At 30.0% G+C, this 17,821-nt stretch overlaps 7 protein-coding genes and 1 pseudogene across 8 annotated transcripts, besides 1 other annotated feature; 5 read left to right on the top strand and 3 right to left on the bottom strand.

The window, feature by feature from the left end:
- Positions 1-14,056: part of a mobile genetic element that runs on past the window's edge.
- TVAGG3_0774180 (uncharacterized protein) lies at positions 13-837 on the top strand (the record flags this gene model as incomplete). The annotated part of the gene is made up of 1 exon (XM_051246074.1): positions 13-837. The coding sequence occupies one exon, from the start codon at positions 13-15 to the stop codon at positions 835-837; it is 825 nt and encodes a 274-aa protein (XP_051092661.1).
- On the top strand, positions 3,740-4,132 carry TVAGG3_0774170 (phage tail repeat-like family; the record flags this gene model as incomplete). Its single annotated transcript, XM_051246073.1, has 1 exon — positions 3,740-4,132. The coding sequence occupies one exon, from the start codon at positions 3,740-3,742 to the stop codon at positions 4,130-4,132; it is 393 nt and encodes a 130-aa protein (XP_051092660.1).
- On the top strand, positions 4,631-5,179 carry TVAGG3_0774160 (Prim-pol domain family; the record flags this gene model as incomplete). The annotated part of the gene is made up of 1 exon (XM_051246072.1): positions 4,631-5,179. A coding segment is annotated over one exon (549 nt), but the record flags the coding sequence as incomplete, so codon positions are not given.
- TVAGG3_0774150 (uncharacterized protein) lies at positions 5,348-6,909 on the top strand (the record flags this gene model as incomplete). The annotated part of the gene is made up of 1 exon (XM_051246071.1): positions 5,348-6,909. A coding segment is annotated over one exon (1,562 nt), but the record flags the coding sequence as incomplete, so codon positions are not given.
- On the bottom strand, positions 8,148-9,121 carry TVAGG3_0774140 (uncharacterized protein; the record flags this gene model as incomplete). The annotated part of the gene is made up of 1 exon (XM_051246070.1): positions 8,148-9,121. A coding segment is annotated over one exon (974 nt), but the record flags the coding sequence as incomplete, so codon positions are not given.
- On the bottom strand, positions 9,442-11,416 carry TVAGG3_0774130 (annotated as a pseudogene). Its single transcript has one exon. A coding segment is annotated over exon 1 (1,975 nt).
- TVAGG3_0774120 (uncharacterized protein) lies at positions 12,980-13,714 on the bottom strand (the record flags this gene model as incomplete). The annotated part of the gene is made up of 1 exon (XM_051246069.1): positions 12,980-13,714. One exon carries the CDS (start codon positions 13,712-13,714, stop codon positions 12,980-12,982), a length of 735 nt encoding a protein of 244 aa, XP_051092656.1.
- A 1,095-nt stretch (positions 14,057-15,151) lies between the features above and the next one.
- On the top strand, positions 15,152-15,453 carry TVAGG3_0774100 (spectrin binding; the record flags this gene model as incomplete). Its single annotated transcript, XM_001330586.2, has 1 exon — positions 15,152-15,453. A coding segment is annotated over one exon (302 nt), but the record flags the coding sequence as incomplete, so codon positions are not given.
- Positions 15,454-17,821: the final 2,368 nt, after the last annotated feature.

Raw genomic sequence — 17,821 nt, 5'->3', positions numbered from 1 at the left:
TATAATAGAACTATGAAAGTTCCAGACGGAATGAAAGAATTAGTTCATATTGTTGCTGGTCTTCAAAAAGATGTTAAACAAATGAGAAATGTTTTAACATTACCAGAAGCTCAAGCATATGCCAAACGTCATGGTCCAAATTGGGAAGCACACGAAGCAGACATTACAGGACCAAATGGAAAACCTGATGGTATAAATGAAGTTTTCGTTACTGATGGTCAAGGTAATATTAAAGTCATAAATGGGTATAAATTAACTATATCTGATTATCCTAAACGTAAAGCATATAATGAATGTTATCCTATGCAATTTGATGAAAATGGAAAAGCTGTTAAACAATACATTGGAGAAGGTGAACATGGTCCAATTAATTCATACCGTCATAATCCATATTCTTATTTCAATGAAGAATTAAACGCTATTGAAGAGGGACCGGATGGATTACCACGATATGTTAATCAGTTTGATGGTCAATATACAAATTTGAGACCTGAAATTCCAGCTAAGAAATTCTTTAAAGTTGCTTTATTCGATCCAGTGTTCAATGAACAGAAAGAAGCAATGAAAGCAGAATTTAAACCAATTCAAGTGGCAAGAATTTCTTCATCTTCACTTTCAGAAGCGTTCAAGGAATTGATAAAGAAACCACTTTATTCTCAACAAGGTTATAACTTTGATTTAATTAAAGAAAGTGATAGACGTAAATTAGAAAAATCAGATGGTTTTAAGAATGCATGTAATGAAATGATTAAAGATATTGTAAATGATAAAATAAGACTGGAAGAAACTCAAAGCAATATCAATAACATAATTGGTGCAGTTACAAAGAAAGTATAAGCAAACAATGATGAACCTTGGGATATTACCGTAACAACTAAATAAAACTTTAAATATATTTTTCTTTTTTTATTCAATTATAAATGAGAAGACATTTCACAAGTCAAAAGAACACTAACGCAAAAGCAGAGATTACGGTTGGTTATAACGTAAATGATGATAAATCACGAATTATTCAAAATGTTAAAGTTAATGTTAGCCCTGAATTAACAAAGTCAGCAACTCAACCAAATTTATTAACTCGTGACTTACCAAAGAATGAGGAGAATGGAGACCCAATCATTTTATCTGAACCCGGTAAAGAACCCGTTGAAATCCCCACATATCCAACATACCCCCACCTCTTTCATCAAACATCGAGAACTCAGGAATCTACGATTACAGTCGCAATACTATAAAATAGACATTAATTCTGAATTAATGAAAATTTACCGTGATATAATAATTAATAATTATGATTCAATAATAAATTTAATTGATCAATCCGGTTTAATTATTTACCTTATGAATCATTAATTCACATTATCGCCATTCTTTGTGATGTTCAGGATTCAGACGTTAAGATTCAATTTTTCATAGATGATGAGGTTTCATGCTGCGGAACAGTTGCAAAAATAAATCCTATAAAGGATATTAGCACAATTAAGATATCAAAGAACGGAACAACAACTGAACTTCATTTAACTATAATGATATTTATAATAAAATAGTTTGAATATAAAATATCACTTGAAAAATTCTTTGTTAAGGCTATTAATATTCAAGCATTAACATTATTGAATAATAATCCTTTGAATCATAATCAATAATAATTGACCTTTCACCAGTTTCTATCGTTTGTTTTATTTCTTTTTGTTCCCCACTATCTGGATCGGTCATTGTAATGTTTTTGTTATAGTATCAGCTTTATCTTTAACTTCAATCTTTTTTCCATCAGGATATTTAAACCAAAATTCAAAAAAATTCGATATTGTCAATCTGTTCATATTTTAATCTATCAATTACATTTTTAATACCATCTGAAAATCTTATGAAATGGTCATTATATGGGTTTGATTGAACTAAATTTGAATGAAGTGAAATATAACCCGATGATGAATATGACATTGACTCATATTTTCTGAAAACACTAAAATTTATAACATGAATGAATTTCTTATTCGTTGAATTTATGAATTCTTGAGGTAATCTTATTCTAGTTTTATTTATCACTGGAAAATAACGCTTTACCATATTTTTAATCGTAATAAAAAATGTCAATTATCAATATTATTTCGAATAATAGCTGTGAATTAAATTTAACAGTTAGTGGAATTTATAATGTTACTCTCGTTTCTGTGAGTGGTAAATTTAATCCCATTCTTTTAGACCTTCAGATTATATAATTTATTAAAGATGACCTTGAAAAAACATATGATATGTATATAAATAATGTGATAACGAAATGGGATATTAACATGATTTTAAGTTATTTAAATGAATCATTTATCATATGGTATGAAGAAAATTTTAAATCAAAACCTGATAAACTTTTGAACTTGATGAAATAAATAACCTTATTAAATTCCCGCTGAAAATTAAATTTTGTACCCCTCATCTTCGTTCATTGTTGGGGATATTAAATTTTGAAAAAGATGTTGGGGATGTTTTGTATTCTGACACTGGTTCCAATTTCATTTTAATCAAATGTGATAAAGTTAATACCCCAATGAGATTTTCACATCAAACATTAGACCCTAACTCTTACCCATCAATACAAAACATTTTATCCATCAACTTAAACATATTTTCTTTATCATATCCGTTTCAATTATCCGGGAATTCATTTATTCTTCATTCAAAAGATTTATCAAATATTAAATTTAGAATAACCGACCTATTTGATTGTGATTTAGAATTCATGAATGAAATATTATGGCAATTTCAAATAGAAAAAATAGGTGATGAGATAACGGATTAAATATTTATTTTTAAATCATAATAAATGATTAAACAACAGCAACCACAACAACTTAAGGCACAGACCATTACATACGCCATATATGCATATAATTCAAAGACGGCAGAACAAACGCAAATGTTGAAATATGGAGATTTGGAGATAGTATTGAAAAATGACCATTTCGAATTCGTTTGCAAAGGTGGTGCAGTGATATCAAATATAAAAGAAATTTTATTTATGAATTCAAAAATTAAAGGAATAACGGATGATATAACATCAATTCCACCAGAAGAACAAAGATATTACGCATTAAATGCATTTCCTAAAGTTTTGAAGATTGGAAGATTTAATTTAAATGAGGAATTCATAAAAGGTTTCCTAAATGACATAATGAAGAAAGCAGATAAGGAATACGTGGATAGTGAGTTAGAGGAGAAAGCAGATAAGGGACTTGTGGCTAGTGAATTAATGAAGAAGGCAGATAAGGAATATGTTAATGAAAAAGATAATGAAATGAAAGAAAGGGTTGACTGGTACCATGAATGGACATCGAAGATTTTAAAAACTAAAGCCGATACAGGATGGGTTTCAGGATGTTTAGACCTTAAAGCAGATAAAACTTATGTTAACGATGAGTTAGAGAAGAAAGCAAATAAGACTCATACACATACAAGTTTTACAACTGTTGCTATAGAAAGTATTGAAGGAACGGTTGAAGAAACTGGTGGGGATGCAATATATTGTAAACCTCCTAACTTTCCACAAGGTTTAACATCGGATGACGACATAACGACGATGAGAAACATTAGATGTAAAGATGTTTATGTCATGAAGGATGAACATAATATTAAATTCACTGCTCAAGATTTATATGACAAGAAAGCAGACAAAAAAGAGCTTCAAACATTAAAGACAGAAATACTTCAAACATTATATCCTATAGGCTCTATTTATACGTCAATGAACTCAACAAATCCAGCAACAGTTCTGGGTTTCGGTACGTGGGAACAAATAGTTGACAGGTTTTTGTATTGTGCAAACTCTTCAAAGGAAACAGGAGGAAGTAAAACGATTTCAGGTGAAAATTTACCTGCACATAGTCACTACATAGATTTAAGTACATCTCAAGCGGGTTGGCATAAGCATAGATATTGGGATTGGTCAGCAATGATAAAAGGTAAAGGATATGATGTTAAAGACAACGTTAAGTTTGCTATAGATTGTTACTGGAGTAACACTGAGGGAGGAGGAAACCATACACATCGCGTTTCAGGATATACACAAACAACGGGGCAAAGTAAAGATTACATGCCGCCATTTATGACAGTTTACGCATGGTATAGAGTTCAATGAATGAACTAAATATATTTTATGTCTGTAATTAATTAGGTAATGAAGTAATGGATGAACTGCAGAAATAAATGGTTACGTTAATGGTTACGTTAATGTTTTCAGGTCATTCAATAATTAATTATTTTTGAAGAACTGAAGGTGTCACCAGGTCACCATGTGTCACCAGGTCATTTAACTTCTCTGAAAAAATGAGACAACATGACATTTTGACAACATCACAGGAGGAAGGTAGTTATGAATTATTTTTGAAGAACTGAAGGTGTCACCATGTCACTCGGTTATTTAACTCATGACATTTAGACAACAACACAGGTCATTCAATAATTAATTATTTTTGAAGAACTGAAGGTGTCACCAGGTCACCATGTGTCACCAGGTCATTTAACTTCTTTTAAAAAATGAGACAACATGACATTTTGACAACATTTACGAAAATTTGATGCAGCCCAAAAATAAAGTTAGTTTTAAAATTATTTTTATTTTTTTATTCCTATATAAATGACAGCAACAAACAACAACAACTATATCGTTTCTGATGAACAAGTTATTGATTCATTAGCTGAGGAATTAGTTGTGACAGAAACTAAAACCCTCAACGAAAGAATTGGTGAAAACAAGATTGATTTACATAACTACCTCAAACATGATGGAGGAAGAGGAAGGAAAACTGGTACAGCTTTATTAGTAAATAAAATTTCAAATTTAACGATTATAGATGTTGATATCAATAAATCATACAATGATGAACTTAAAGAAACAGTTAGAAAAGACATTTTATCAAAACTTTCGGATAAAGATGTTATCGTTAAAACCGCTTCAGGAGGTCTTCACATTTATTGCAACACTAATTTCTTCTATGCAGTTTCGAACAGAATGATTAAATGTTATTCCTGCAATGATTATGATATTGACATAATGACTTCTATTGATGATTCAAAGCGTTCATTAGTAGTTATGGCTGATTCAAGAGTTCGCAAGAATGCATCAGAACCAATCAATACATACTCATTCATTCGTGGAAGTTATGATTCAACATTAACCAGAACAGTAAACGATATATTAAATGATTTGAATATTAAGGTAAGAGTTGAACAGAAGAGCGAAGAAATAAAGAGTATAATGAATGAAAACAAAGATGTAAACATTGACGATAAACTTGCCCAGAGCATAGTTGATGGCATCTGTGATTTTGAAGTACATAATGATGGTGGAAACATGAATTTAGAAAAAGAAGTTACATTATTCACACTGTTTCAAGCAATTAATTCGTTACCTAATCATTTAATTAATGAAGCATACGATAACGTTTATAATTTCTGCAGCTTAACAGAAAATGCAAAAAGTAATTTTGAAAAAGCACGTAGTAGATATGCACATTTAATGACTTCTCCATTTGTTTTGGTGAAGATTCTAAAACTTTATCAAAAGGAATATTATGATGAATATGTTTTACCTTTATTACGTAAGCCAAAAATAACATTTGATATCAAACTTGATGACTCGTTTTTGATAACAGATATTAGACGCAAGGCTGAAAATCATCAGTATAAAAACAGTTCTGAAGTAATTGAGGATTTATCACGTGTAATCCGTTTTGTAGATTGTGGAAATAAATACTTCATTCAGAAAGATTACAACATACACGACAAAATGAATCAAATATCATTCGTTCTTCAATCAAACATGAAAGAGTCACTCAAAATGATTAAATTATTTAAAGAAGAAGGTAAAACCATAACAGCATGGGATGTACTACTAAATCAATTGTCTTCATTAACCGTTAAGGGTGTTTGCTTTAAATCTGATTCCCCCGATGTTTTCTCAACGTTTCAGGGTTATAAATACAACATTCTTGAAAAGCCTGATTACTCAAAAATTGAGATGTTTATGAATTTCATTAAAGAAGCCATTTGTGATAATAACGATGAAGTGTATAAATACCTTCTCGGCTGGATTGCATCAATGATTCAACATCCTGGAATCAAGAATGAAACAGCAATTATTTTGAAAGGACTTCAGGGAACAGGTAAAAACAGATTTACAGACATTATTTCTGAACTTCTCGCAGGTTATTCATGTAAAAACATTACTGAAATAAGTGAGCTAACGGGTAATTTCAACTCAGTAGTTGAAAATAAAATGTTTCTTGTACTTAATGAACTCAAGAATGTAGGTGAAGACAGACTCGCAAACTTCAACGCTTTGAAATCAATTATAACGGATAATGAGATTAGAATTAATGAAAAGAATCAACCCAGAAGAACTGCTCAGAATGTTGCAAACTTCATTTTCGTAACTAATAACGTTTACCCTGTCAAAATTGAAGTTGGAGACAGAAGATACGTAGTTTTAAGAGTTAATGGTAAATTCAAGGGTCAATTTGATTACTTCAAGAATTTAATGGATTCATGCACAAAGGAATTTTATGATAACCTTTTAACATATTTTATGCAATATGACCTTTCATCATTTAATGTACGAATCATTCCGATGACTGAAGCCAAACAAGATTTAATCGAGTTATCAACAAATCCTTTAGATGTATGGATAAATACACATTATGATGAATTGTGTGCAGGTATGACGTGTAAAAATGCTCTATTTTGCAAACCATCAGACATGAAAGACAAGAATTTCCAAATGAGCATTAAGGATAAATGTGATAGGAAACAGGTAAGAATAGATGGTAAACAAACATGGTGTTATGTTTTGAAAGAAGAAATGAAAGGATTATATAAACAGGTTGAACCAAACGATAATGAGGATTCATTTACTGACGATGAAATACCTGTAAATGATGCTTTATAAAGTATGATTGGAATTTATTTTTGCCTTCCTCTTTTTCGTACCTGTGTTGTCAAAATGTCATGTTGTCTCATTTTTTAAAAGAAGTTAAATTACCTGGTGACATGGTGACATGGTGACACCTTCAGTTCTTCAAAAATAATTCATAACTACCTTCCTCCTGTGATGTTGTCAAAATGTCATGTTGTCTCATTTTTTAAAAGAAGTTAAATGACCTGGTGACACATGGTGACATGGTGACACCTTCAGTTCTTCAAAAATAATTCATAACTGCCTTCCTCCTGTGTTGTCAAAATGTCATGAGTTAAATTACCTGGTGACATGGTGACACCTTCAGTTCTTCAAAAATAATTCATAACTACCTTCCTCCTGTGATGTTGTCAAAATGTCATGTTGTCTCAAACTTTAGAACGGCATAATTTAAATTTTTATTTTTATCATAAATGAATACCCCACAAGCTCAAAATTTACCACGAATCATAACAAGGGAGGAAATGATAAAAATGATGCAAGAACATGTTAAAAATAACAAACCACTAAAATTGAGAAAATGTGGTTATGCAGTAATGATGGAAAGAGAGATGTTGTCGAAGAGGAATAAAAATTAAATTTGGATTGAGTTTAAAAATTCATCTTTATTAAATTCATCTCTTCCAATCAATTTATTTATTCTATTAAATTCTTTTATTTTTGCTTCACTCAGTTTAATGATTGAACGATAAGTTTCTAATTTTTCGATTATTTCTTTATCGTTTTCAACCTCACTGCATTGTGGCTTCTTTTTGTAATAGCATATTTTTGATTTAATTCTGTTTAGTTTCTTTTTATATTCATTGTCTGGACTCTTGACTGCTTTGTTGTCACTCATTTCTTACGAAATAAAAAAAATTAAATATTATTTAAATATAATGGAGTAATAAAATAAATCGGAATTTCTATTAATTTATTGTTAACTTCAACTAATGCATTGCCGTTAATATATCTAACAAATTCAGCTATTGTGTCAAATCTTCGTCTTCTTTTTGTCATTGATTTATCAGTTTTTCCATAATCGAGATGAATTAAAACTTTATTTCCTTGTTTAAAATTCATGAGCCCCGAATTAATTTGTTCACGTTTAACATCATTTAACCTTTCCATTTGCTTTCTAATATATTCCCATTCTTTTGAAATATCATTTTTCATTTCCACTGGTTTCATGTTTATAGTTCTATGCCATGTATTATTGTAATAATATACTAACTGCTGTATGATGGAGTCATGATTTCCATCCCAGTATATCTGACCATTAACCCCTAACGCATCTCTAAGAGTTCTCATTACCACATCAACTATTTTATTATGAAACGTATATGGAGAGGATGAAAAGTAAAAATTAATTTGTGGGAAATAATGAGCCATAGCTGCCTGAAATCCTTTATCACCATCACCCCTTATATTATCTACTCTTTCATGATCTAGTAAGTATTGTATAGCTCTTCTTGTTTCCTGTTCTGTTTTCCCTTTCACCGGAATGCAATATAAATATCTAGTGTTAATGTTAATGGCAAATAAATAAGTAACGTTTCCTTTTGAATATTCCAGATGATCGATTTCGTATGAATATGGATATAGTGCAAATGAAGGGCGACTAAATTTTTCCTTTAACGGTTGAATTTTTGGGTCAATTGGTTTATTTAATATCTTGAAATCCTTTTTAAAATCTTTTTGCTTCTTTAATGTTTGAAATGGATATAATAAAGTGAATGATGAAGGATTAACTGAAGGAGGAGGTACTACTGTTGGAGGTTTTGGTGTTGTAAGTGGTTTAATTTTATCTGCTTTGATTTTGGATTTCATTCCTCCTTTCATTAATTCTGGATGTATTCTATTCATTTGTTTTAAATATGCTGTATATAAAGGTTTGATATACTTTCCCGCTTCGAGTTTATGTTGAAGGATGAATTCCAAAAGTTGATCTTCATTTAAAAGTCGGGCTGAATATGGTTTAACTAATGAATCATAAATTAAAGCTTGTGCATCATTTATGGTCTGAAGGACCTGGGTGTTTTGTACCATTTGTTTTTGTTCCTTTGGCTTTTGCGGCTCGGGATTATATAATTTATATAATTCATCAATATCTTCTTCTGTTAATACTTTATTTTTGAAATCTTTCAACTGTTTAAGCTGTGATTTAGTTTTTCCCTTTGTATATTCATTATTTTTAATTTTGTCTTTAATTTCAGAAATTATTTTATCATGATATTTCAAAATTTCATTTTTATAATACGAATAATAATAATCCATATCATCACCCGTTATATTTTTATATTTTTGGAGATATGCTTTTAAATCATAATAATCAAGAAAATTTTGATTAAATACTAAATCATCAATTAAAATTTTTAAATCTGTGTTATCCATTTATATAAAAATAAAATAAATGTTTTAAGGGTGCCCACCTCTTTGAATCATAGTACAAAACCATTATTAACGGTTCCTTTTGTCTCTTCTGTGGCATTTCATTAAATAAATGGCATACAACATCCATTTTCACAACATACAGCCTTAGTGTGTGCTCCTGTTAATGCAGTCTTACCAATTGTTAAGCGAGTCATTGACCCGTTTTTAAGTTGTAAATTAATATTCTGACCATCAAATATCACTTTATCATTTATTATATCCAAATAATTTTTAGGTGTTAATTGTTTATTTTGTCGTAAACTAACACCTTTCATTTTTTGTGCAATCTTTTTAAAATCACCTCCATCAATTGAACCGTTGAATGAAGTATAACACTTAGGGCATAAAGCAACCATGTTATCACCTTGTTTCTCAATTGCTAAACCCAATAACTTCTTCTCATGTGCTTTTTCTTCAGCTTTATTCTTTAATTTAGGTTTAAATTTCTCATCAAAACAGAAGAAATCAAAAGGTGCGAATTTGTAAATGTTTTTATCATAAAATTGTTTATCGGTTACAATTGCTTGAAATGCTTGAGTGTTAGGAAGACTTGGATCGCCAGCAATAGCCCAATAAGATGAATCAGTATCACCTTCAATGAAATGAAAACGATTAACATCCATGCATTTATACATAAAATCATAAATGAAAACAAATACCAGTATTTAGCATTATCTAAAGTGAAGAATGCCTCTTGTAAACATGTATCACATCTATAAAATCTATCTTTAAGCATCACTTGATACGTATCTTCACCTATTTCTCTTATGTTTTTAAACTTATTTGACATACATGCAACGCGTGCCTTCTGTGCATTCATTATTTTAGTCTTTGCGTAATTTTGTGTATTCATTGCATCGTAACCATATGATCCATTAAGTGAAATCTTGCAAAATAAACTTTTTCCTTTATTTCCTTCTAATTCAGCCTTTTGTCTTTCGTTCATAAATTCGTTCGCAAATTCATTAAAACAAGTATTTTTCGTAAATGTTAAAATTGATTGAATGTCATCAATGATAAAATGAAATCTGTCTATTAGATACCAAAGATAATAAGAAGAAAATGGTTGATATTGGTTGTGTGTTGATGCTAACTGAGTTAATTTTCTCTGTTTCTGGTCAACTGGTAGATTGTTTGATTTCATGTAATTATACATAAAACTGCCAATTGTTTTTTCATCTGTGATAATATCTAAGTTTCTTATTATCGGTAAAAAGTTTATGTAATCATTAATGTATTTTTCATCAATGTGACCCTTTACTTCAGCCACGAATAAAGTATTTTTCTTTCTAATTATTCCCATGCTTTTGCTTTCTTTGTTGCTGTATCACAAATGATAACACCATTCAATCTTCCCGGCATATACATTTTATGGTCAGTATATTGAATGAAATCATGAGGATTAGATGAAAATGATGAAGGATATAATGAATTAAAGTCAACTCCAACAAAATGAGTCATGATGTTGGTGGTGTCCTCATTTGATACAGTTTTAGTTTCTGGACTATATGAAAGTTTATTAATGTGCGTGATTCCTTTAAGATTAACACGATGTTGAACATTTGATAGACCACCAGTAATTCCATTACGGAGAATGTGATAAGCTTCAACTGAATCTAAAGTCATTGGTAAATTATTTTTTAATGCATAATTTCTTAAATTGATTCTTAAACGTTGAACATCCTCATCTTTATTTGATTTTACGACATTGCAATAACAACACATTAACTGACAATTTTCTTTGGTATGTGGTTTTTTATTATCGATTCTATCTAATGTTGGTTTATTTGCATATGTAAACGCTTTACCACACATTTTGCATTTAGATGAAAGGATTAAATCGTGATAGTATTGAAAATCATCCATTGAAACATTATTTTTAGTATCTCTTTCTGCTTTTTCATCTTGTTTCTTATATGATTCAATTTTATATTTCCAATACTTTTTCGTTAATTCAAAACTTGATTCCACATTTTCTTCTTCTGGATATTTTTCGTTAGGATTAAAGTCTTTATATGCTAAAGCGTAACGAATCATTGATGCATTCGATGATAAAGAAAGATTATGAAGCATGTCAATTTTATAAACAAATGTTTCTTCAATAATTTTATCAATTGGGTCAATCATAATTTCAACATCTTTATTGCAATAATGAATAAAATATTCTAATCTATTCTTAAAATTTTTAGCATCATTGAGATATATTTGATAATCACTATCTGATATAGTTTCTTGAGTTAATGCTGAATAAAATGAATCTTTCGTGAATGGTTCCTCTTTATATAATTCTTCTTCGTAATTTTCCCACGTGATGAATTGATAAGGGAAAAAGGATTTAACACGTGATTTATTGTTTCCGAAATCTCGAGTGAATTGGTCTAATGTCCCACCCGCTATATAATTTCTGATGTCAATAAATCTCAATTCATATGGAACGTTTGTTTTCTTTACAATGATTTGCTTAAATTGTGAAGATGAACCCAGCATTGATTTTATTTTCCATTTTGCAGTGTTTAAATCACGAAGAATTAAATTTAAATCAAACTTTCCCGAATTAAAACCTATGATATTCACTTTATTGAATTCCTCATCTAGAAGTTCTTTAAATACTTCCTTCTGTTTTTCATTTAATGTTTGTGACTTCATTAATTCTTCATATTGTTCAATATTTGATTTAGCAACTAATGAACAGGTTGAAAATAAAAACTCAATCCAATCAGAAATAAAAGAATCACTTGATGTTAAGCAAAAATTCCTCGTAAATGTTTTATCACGGTCTACGACCTCGCCGCTTTGCGGCTTTATTTTGACAGTTGATGATACCATAAATGGTTTTAAGTAAGCGTTCAAAGTTGCACATTCAGAAAGTTGAAGTTCTTCTTTAGTCTCTAATGTTTCGAAGTCAAAAGTAATATAATATCTTGTTGGTTTATAATATTCCTGCAAATTATGTGCTAATAGCCATTGATATATCTTCTGTTTCGTGATATGTGGTGCATATGGTTGTTGTGTGTTTTGCAATTGAACGTCTTGAATTAATCTTCCATTATTTTCTTTACATTTCTCACAATGCTTTAAAAATCTTCTTTGGTTTTTCCTTTCTGGATCATCACGGATAGAATATACTTCTTCTTTGCAAAAGGGGCAAACTTTATATCCTGTGAGTGCTTCAATGTCTGTTATTCTATCAGCGTGAAGTTTTCCACATGGACTCTGTGTTAATAAAATATTTACTGTTTCAAATTCTGGATCTATCATTATTGAATCCACTAATGGAAAGTCTACCTTGTTAATGTCTACGTCTTCTGGTTGAGGGTCACAATAATAAAAATCAATATTAACGTTTAACATTCTTGCTAACCTCTCACTTTCTGATGAAATGTCAAACCCTTCATATGCATCTATTGCTTCGTTTAAATAACTTCTACGAGTTTTAGGATTAACACCATCAGGAATGTTATAGAAGCGTTTAAATAACCTTCTACCTTCGGCTCTTATTTGATTATCATTCATTTTAGCTGTTCCATTTTTGTTCATTTATGTAAGAATAAAAATTAAAAAATAAATAAAAATAAAGTTTATTTTTTTTAAAGTCCAGGGCTAAAGTCCATAAAATGAATTAAGAACACATAAATTTTTATCATCTGCGACGTGACGAATACATTTTAATTTACTCAAGAATGCGTACCCTGATACATTAAATCTAATTCCTGTCTTATTTAATTTCACAACTTTGAAAAGGAATGTATGAATAGCTATAAAATGATGAGATGATGTTTTATGGGTTGCTTCCATTTTTTCTGAAATAAATGAATAAATATAATGCTTATAAGTTTTCATATCTTTTATGTTCTTAATAACGAATGGTATAGACCTTTCCACTTCGTCTTCCTTCGGTGCTGTTCTTTCATATGAAACATTATTGGTATCTTCAATAATGAAACCACAATCACATAAAATTTTATATGTACCAATTGTTTCTTTTGATATTTTATCTAACAAATCAAAAACTTTATCAACACCCGTGCATTTATTTAAATAATAATTTGTGTAAATATCATGGTCTTCTTTCTTAATCGTATTTGTTGCATATGTTACATTTTTCAATGCTTTTTTGAATTTTTCAGAATCAAGAGGAGGTGAAAGTAATATACAGGGGTATTCTTCATCGTCAATAAACTGAAGCTTATGTTTATGAATAAATTTTGTGCCTTCTTCTGAAAGTGATTCGTCAATATCACCATCTAATAAATTTTTAGTAGATTCCAAAAAGTAATTTTTATATCTTTCTTCATGAGATTTCTGAACTTCTGATTCTGAAGCTGGGATATTCATTAAACCCTCTACTTCATTCTCATTATATTTTTCAACTTCTCTTAATTCCTTAATTTTTTCATCTATTTCATCTCTTATTTTTTCCAGTCTTTCAATTTCATCATATTCATCATCTTTAATCCGTTCTTCATAATATTCAGGGAAAACATCAGGTTCTTTAGGTTTTTCTTCTTCAGATGTGGGATATAAGAAATTTATAACATCATCTTTATTCATTTTTCCATCATAATCAAACTCATTTAAAAACTCTGCGAATTTTTTACAATTTCTTAAATAATATTTATCAACTTCATAACCCGCCTCCTCTAATATATCCTTTATTTCCTCATTTGTGAATCCCATTTTTTTAACATTGTTAGTTGTGACACTCATTTATCATTAAATAAAAAAATAAATTATTCAAAAAATGTAAGACATGAATTTTTAAAATTTATTTTTCATTCATGAAAATAATTATTTCTAATTTCTTTTACTCTCTCGTACATACTAGATTTAAAGAATTTAGAACTTTTACCATAATCTCCTAAATGTTTTCTTATCCCTAACGTGTGCCAGTTATTATATGAAACTGAATAAACTTTATCTTTATCTTTACACCTTTCATCACTTCCAATATATTTATATTTCAATTTTGATTTAGCATTTTCATATTCATTAACGTTTAATAATTCACAGTCTTCCTTTTTAAATAAATGTTTTATGTATTCAGGATTTAATACTCTACGTTTATATGCTCCTAACTTAGTTCTAAAGGTTTTTCTACAAAATTTAGGAATTCCATCCTCTTTAATGTCATCAATGATTTCCATTTCATTATTTTCAATTTCTTCTTCCCGTTTATGAGGTCTTTGATTATGACTCCATTGATTCCATGAAATTAAATATTCTTTATCATTATATTTATACCTCATTAGCTTATTTTGGCTTTCATATTCATTTAATAATTCACAATCTTCATTTTTAAATTGAAGTTTAACCCATTCAGGATTTAAACAATGTTTAATTAATCGCGGAATATCTGACATCATCTATATATAGCTTCTTTTATAAAAGATAAAAAAATAAATTATTTTAAAATTAATGTTAATTTTTTAATGATTTATAAATAAATATATTTTAATGCATCGTCTATATATAGATGTAACAAAAAAAGTCACTAAACCCTTCCACATATACTACTATAATAAAATCAATATAAATACTGAATTTGGCAATAACTATAATATAAAATATCAAACCTATATTAGATTTCACTAAAATTGATAAATTTAAGTTTGAATGAAAATAAAATGAATTATAAAACCGCGAAACTTTCGTATTTTGGAATAACTACTATTTTAAAGCATTATAATATATTTTCAAAAACTGTTAACTATTCAATTAATTAAAATTGAAAAGTGACTTACGATTTTTGACAATTTTTTTATTGATTTTTTTATGGATATTTTCCAAGCAATTGATAAACGTTCATCGGGTGAACTAGGTAGAATTGCTGATGAACTTTATCATCAAAAGAGAATTAACGAGAAAAATCCACAAGGAAAGACTCCATTAATATATGCTATTGAGAAAAAATTCAAACAAGGCGTTAGAATCATTTCACTTAATCATGCATCAATCATAGAACCTGATTCTGACGGAAATACACCTCTCCACGTTGCAGCTAAAATCGACGATGGAAGTATGGTGAGTTTTTTATTGCAAAAAGGAGCAAAACCAGACATTTACGATAGTAATGGGTATTACCCTATTCATGTTTCGGCATTATCGAAAAATCTCAAAGCACTTCAAAAATTTGTTGAAGGTGATTGTGATATTGATGCTAGATCAAAGAGAAAAGAAACAGCATTACATATTTCAGTCAGAAATAACGACTACGACATGACTCAATACCTATTGGAGCATAATGCAAAATCACATAAAAACGTTAAAAACGAGTTACCTCTTGACATTGCTAAAAAGAATTCGAATCAGGCTATTATTAATTTATTTCAGATTTTTCATACGCATGTTCCTTCAGAACCTTCTCCATTTAATAGTGATGTAGAAGACAATGAGGAATTAGAAAAAGAGGAAGAAAAACCAAAGGAAATCGAAATCAAGCCAACTCCTACACAAGAAAAGCAACAAGTTAATACCACAACAGATATAATACAATCTGATATCAAAGATAGCAAAAATACTGTGGACAATTCTCCGAAATTCAAGATTACAATCTCGGACGGTCTCATCTTTTCACCACTCGATAATACAAAACCATGTAATCCTTATTGCGTTGTTTCAATTCAAGGTAAGGAGACTGCTAAAACAAAGGTAGTCGAAAATAATACTTGTCCTGCCTGGAATGAAACATTTGAAATTTCTGCATATGAAATCGAATATAACAATCCAATTGTAAAATTAATAGTCTTCAATAAGGATACAGCCGGAAATGATGAAATAATTGGCGAGTCAGAAATTAATTTATCAAGGTATGAGAAAAATTCACAAAATTATGAATTTTTGGATATAAATAGACAAAATCTACCAATTGGAAATATCAATGTTAATTTCATCGTTCCAGATGCACCTCCACCAGAAGAAAAGAACGAAACTCTGGAAAAGAATGTTGAGATTTCTCAGAAAGAAGAGCCAAAAGTTAATACAGATGAAAACCAAACACTTGTTAAGATAATATCCGTAACAAAACTTAAGAAATCATCATCGTCGTCTTCATCTTCCTCGTCATCTTCATCGGATGATGAGAAAGAAAATAAGCAATCGATTTTAGTAGCAGAAGCTATTAACAAAGAGCAATTATCCTTGATTTCAGAAGAAGAGGATGAAGTTAAGAATAATGACGCTGAAGTAGAGAAGATCTTCCACGTCGATGTTGTTCGTGCTAAAGATTTGCCCGCTACAGATGCTAATCTCAGCACCGATCCATACGTCATCATCCGTGTTGAAGGCCAGGAGAGCAAGACTAAAGTCATCAACAACAACAGGCATCCCGAGTGGAACGAGCACTTCGACATCCATCTTTTGCATGCCTCATCCGACAAAGTTCTTGTCACAGTCTATGATCGTGACGAAGGACGTGTTGATGACGAAGTTTGCAGCAGCGAGTTTGAGCTGAAGCCATACATTGACGGCTCTATCCACGAAGAGACATTCAGTCTTTACGGCAAAGGTCTCTTTGGCAAGAAAAAACAACAGGGTACTATCACTCTTCGATTTTCCATTGATGAATATTCAATTTCTGATTTACAACAAATGTTCTCTAGAGATATCCAATTTGCCGAAAATGACACTGAAATTCAAATTCCAATTAATGATTCTGCTCTTGAAGCCAAACTACCTTCTCAAGAAAGCTTCCAAGCTATAATTAGTGAAATCAATGATAAAGATCAACAGATCACTAAGCAAGCAATTGAAGTTGATAGTTTCTCTATTGAAGAGAAGCCATTAGTTCACTTGGATATCATAAATGCAAAAGATCTTAAAGCTGCAGATATTACAAATAGCACAGATCCATATTGCAAGGTTCGTGTTAAGAATCAAGATGATAAATACTTCACTAAAGTTATCAAGAAGAACAAGAATCCTGAATGGAATGAACAGTTTACTATTCCAATTACTGTAGGAAACATCTTAATCATTGAGGTTTACGACAAAGATATTCTTGGTAAAGATGATTTCATTGGCTCAGTTGAAATTCCTCTTCACAAATACAATGATGAACAGTCTCACAAAGATGTCAACTTGACTCTTTATTCAGATGCATTCTTTAGTAGGAAGAAGAAATGTGGTACACTTAATATCAACATTTTAATCACAGGAAAAGTTCCTTATACTGAAGATTCTCAACTTGATGAATCCAATTTAAGTTCATTTATGATAGAGAATCAAAAAGCAGAGCCAAAGGAAGAAGAAGAAAAACCAGAGATTCCAAAGGTTATTGTTCCAGATATTTCAGTTTCTAAGATTGATATCCCTCCACAAAAAGTTTCTTCATCATCTTCAGAAGGTGATATAAGCAAACTCATTAAGTCATCATCTGATAATGAAGACAATAAGAAAGCTGAATCTCCGAAGAAATTATCATCTTCAGATAACGAAGAAAAGAAG

Source organism: Trichomonas vaginalis, chromosome III (assembly GCF_026262505.1).
Source record: "Trichomonas vaginalis G3 chromosome III, whole genome shotgun sequence".
Taxonomy (NCBI): domain Eukaryota; phylum Parabasalia; order Trichomonadida; family Trichomonadidae; genus Trichomonas; species Trichomonas vaginalis.
Note: the sequence above shows the minus strand (reverse complement) of the source record. Positions and strands in the feature narration are given on the sequence as shown.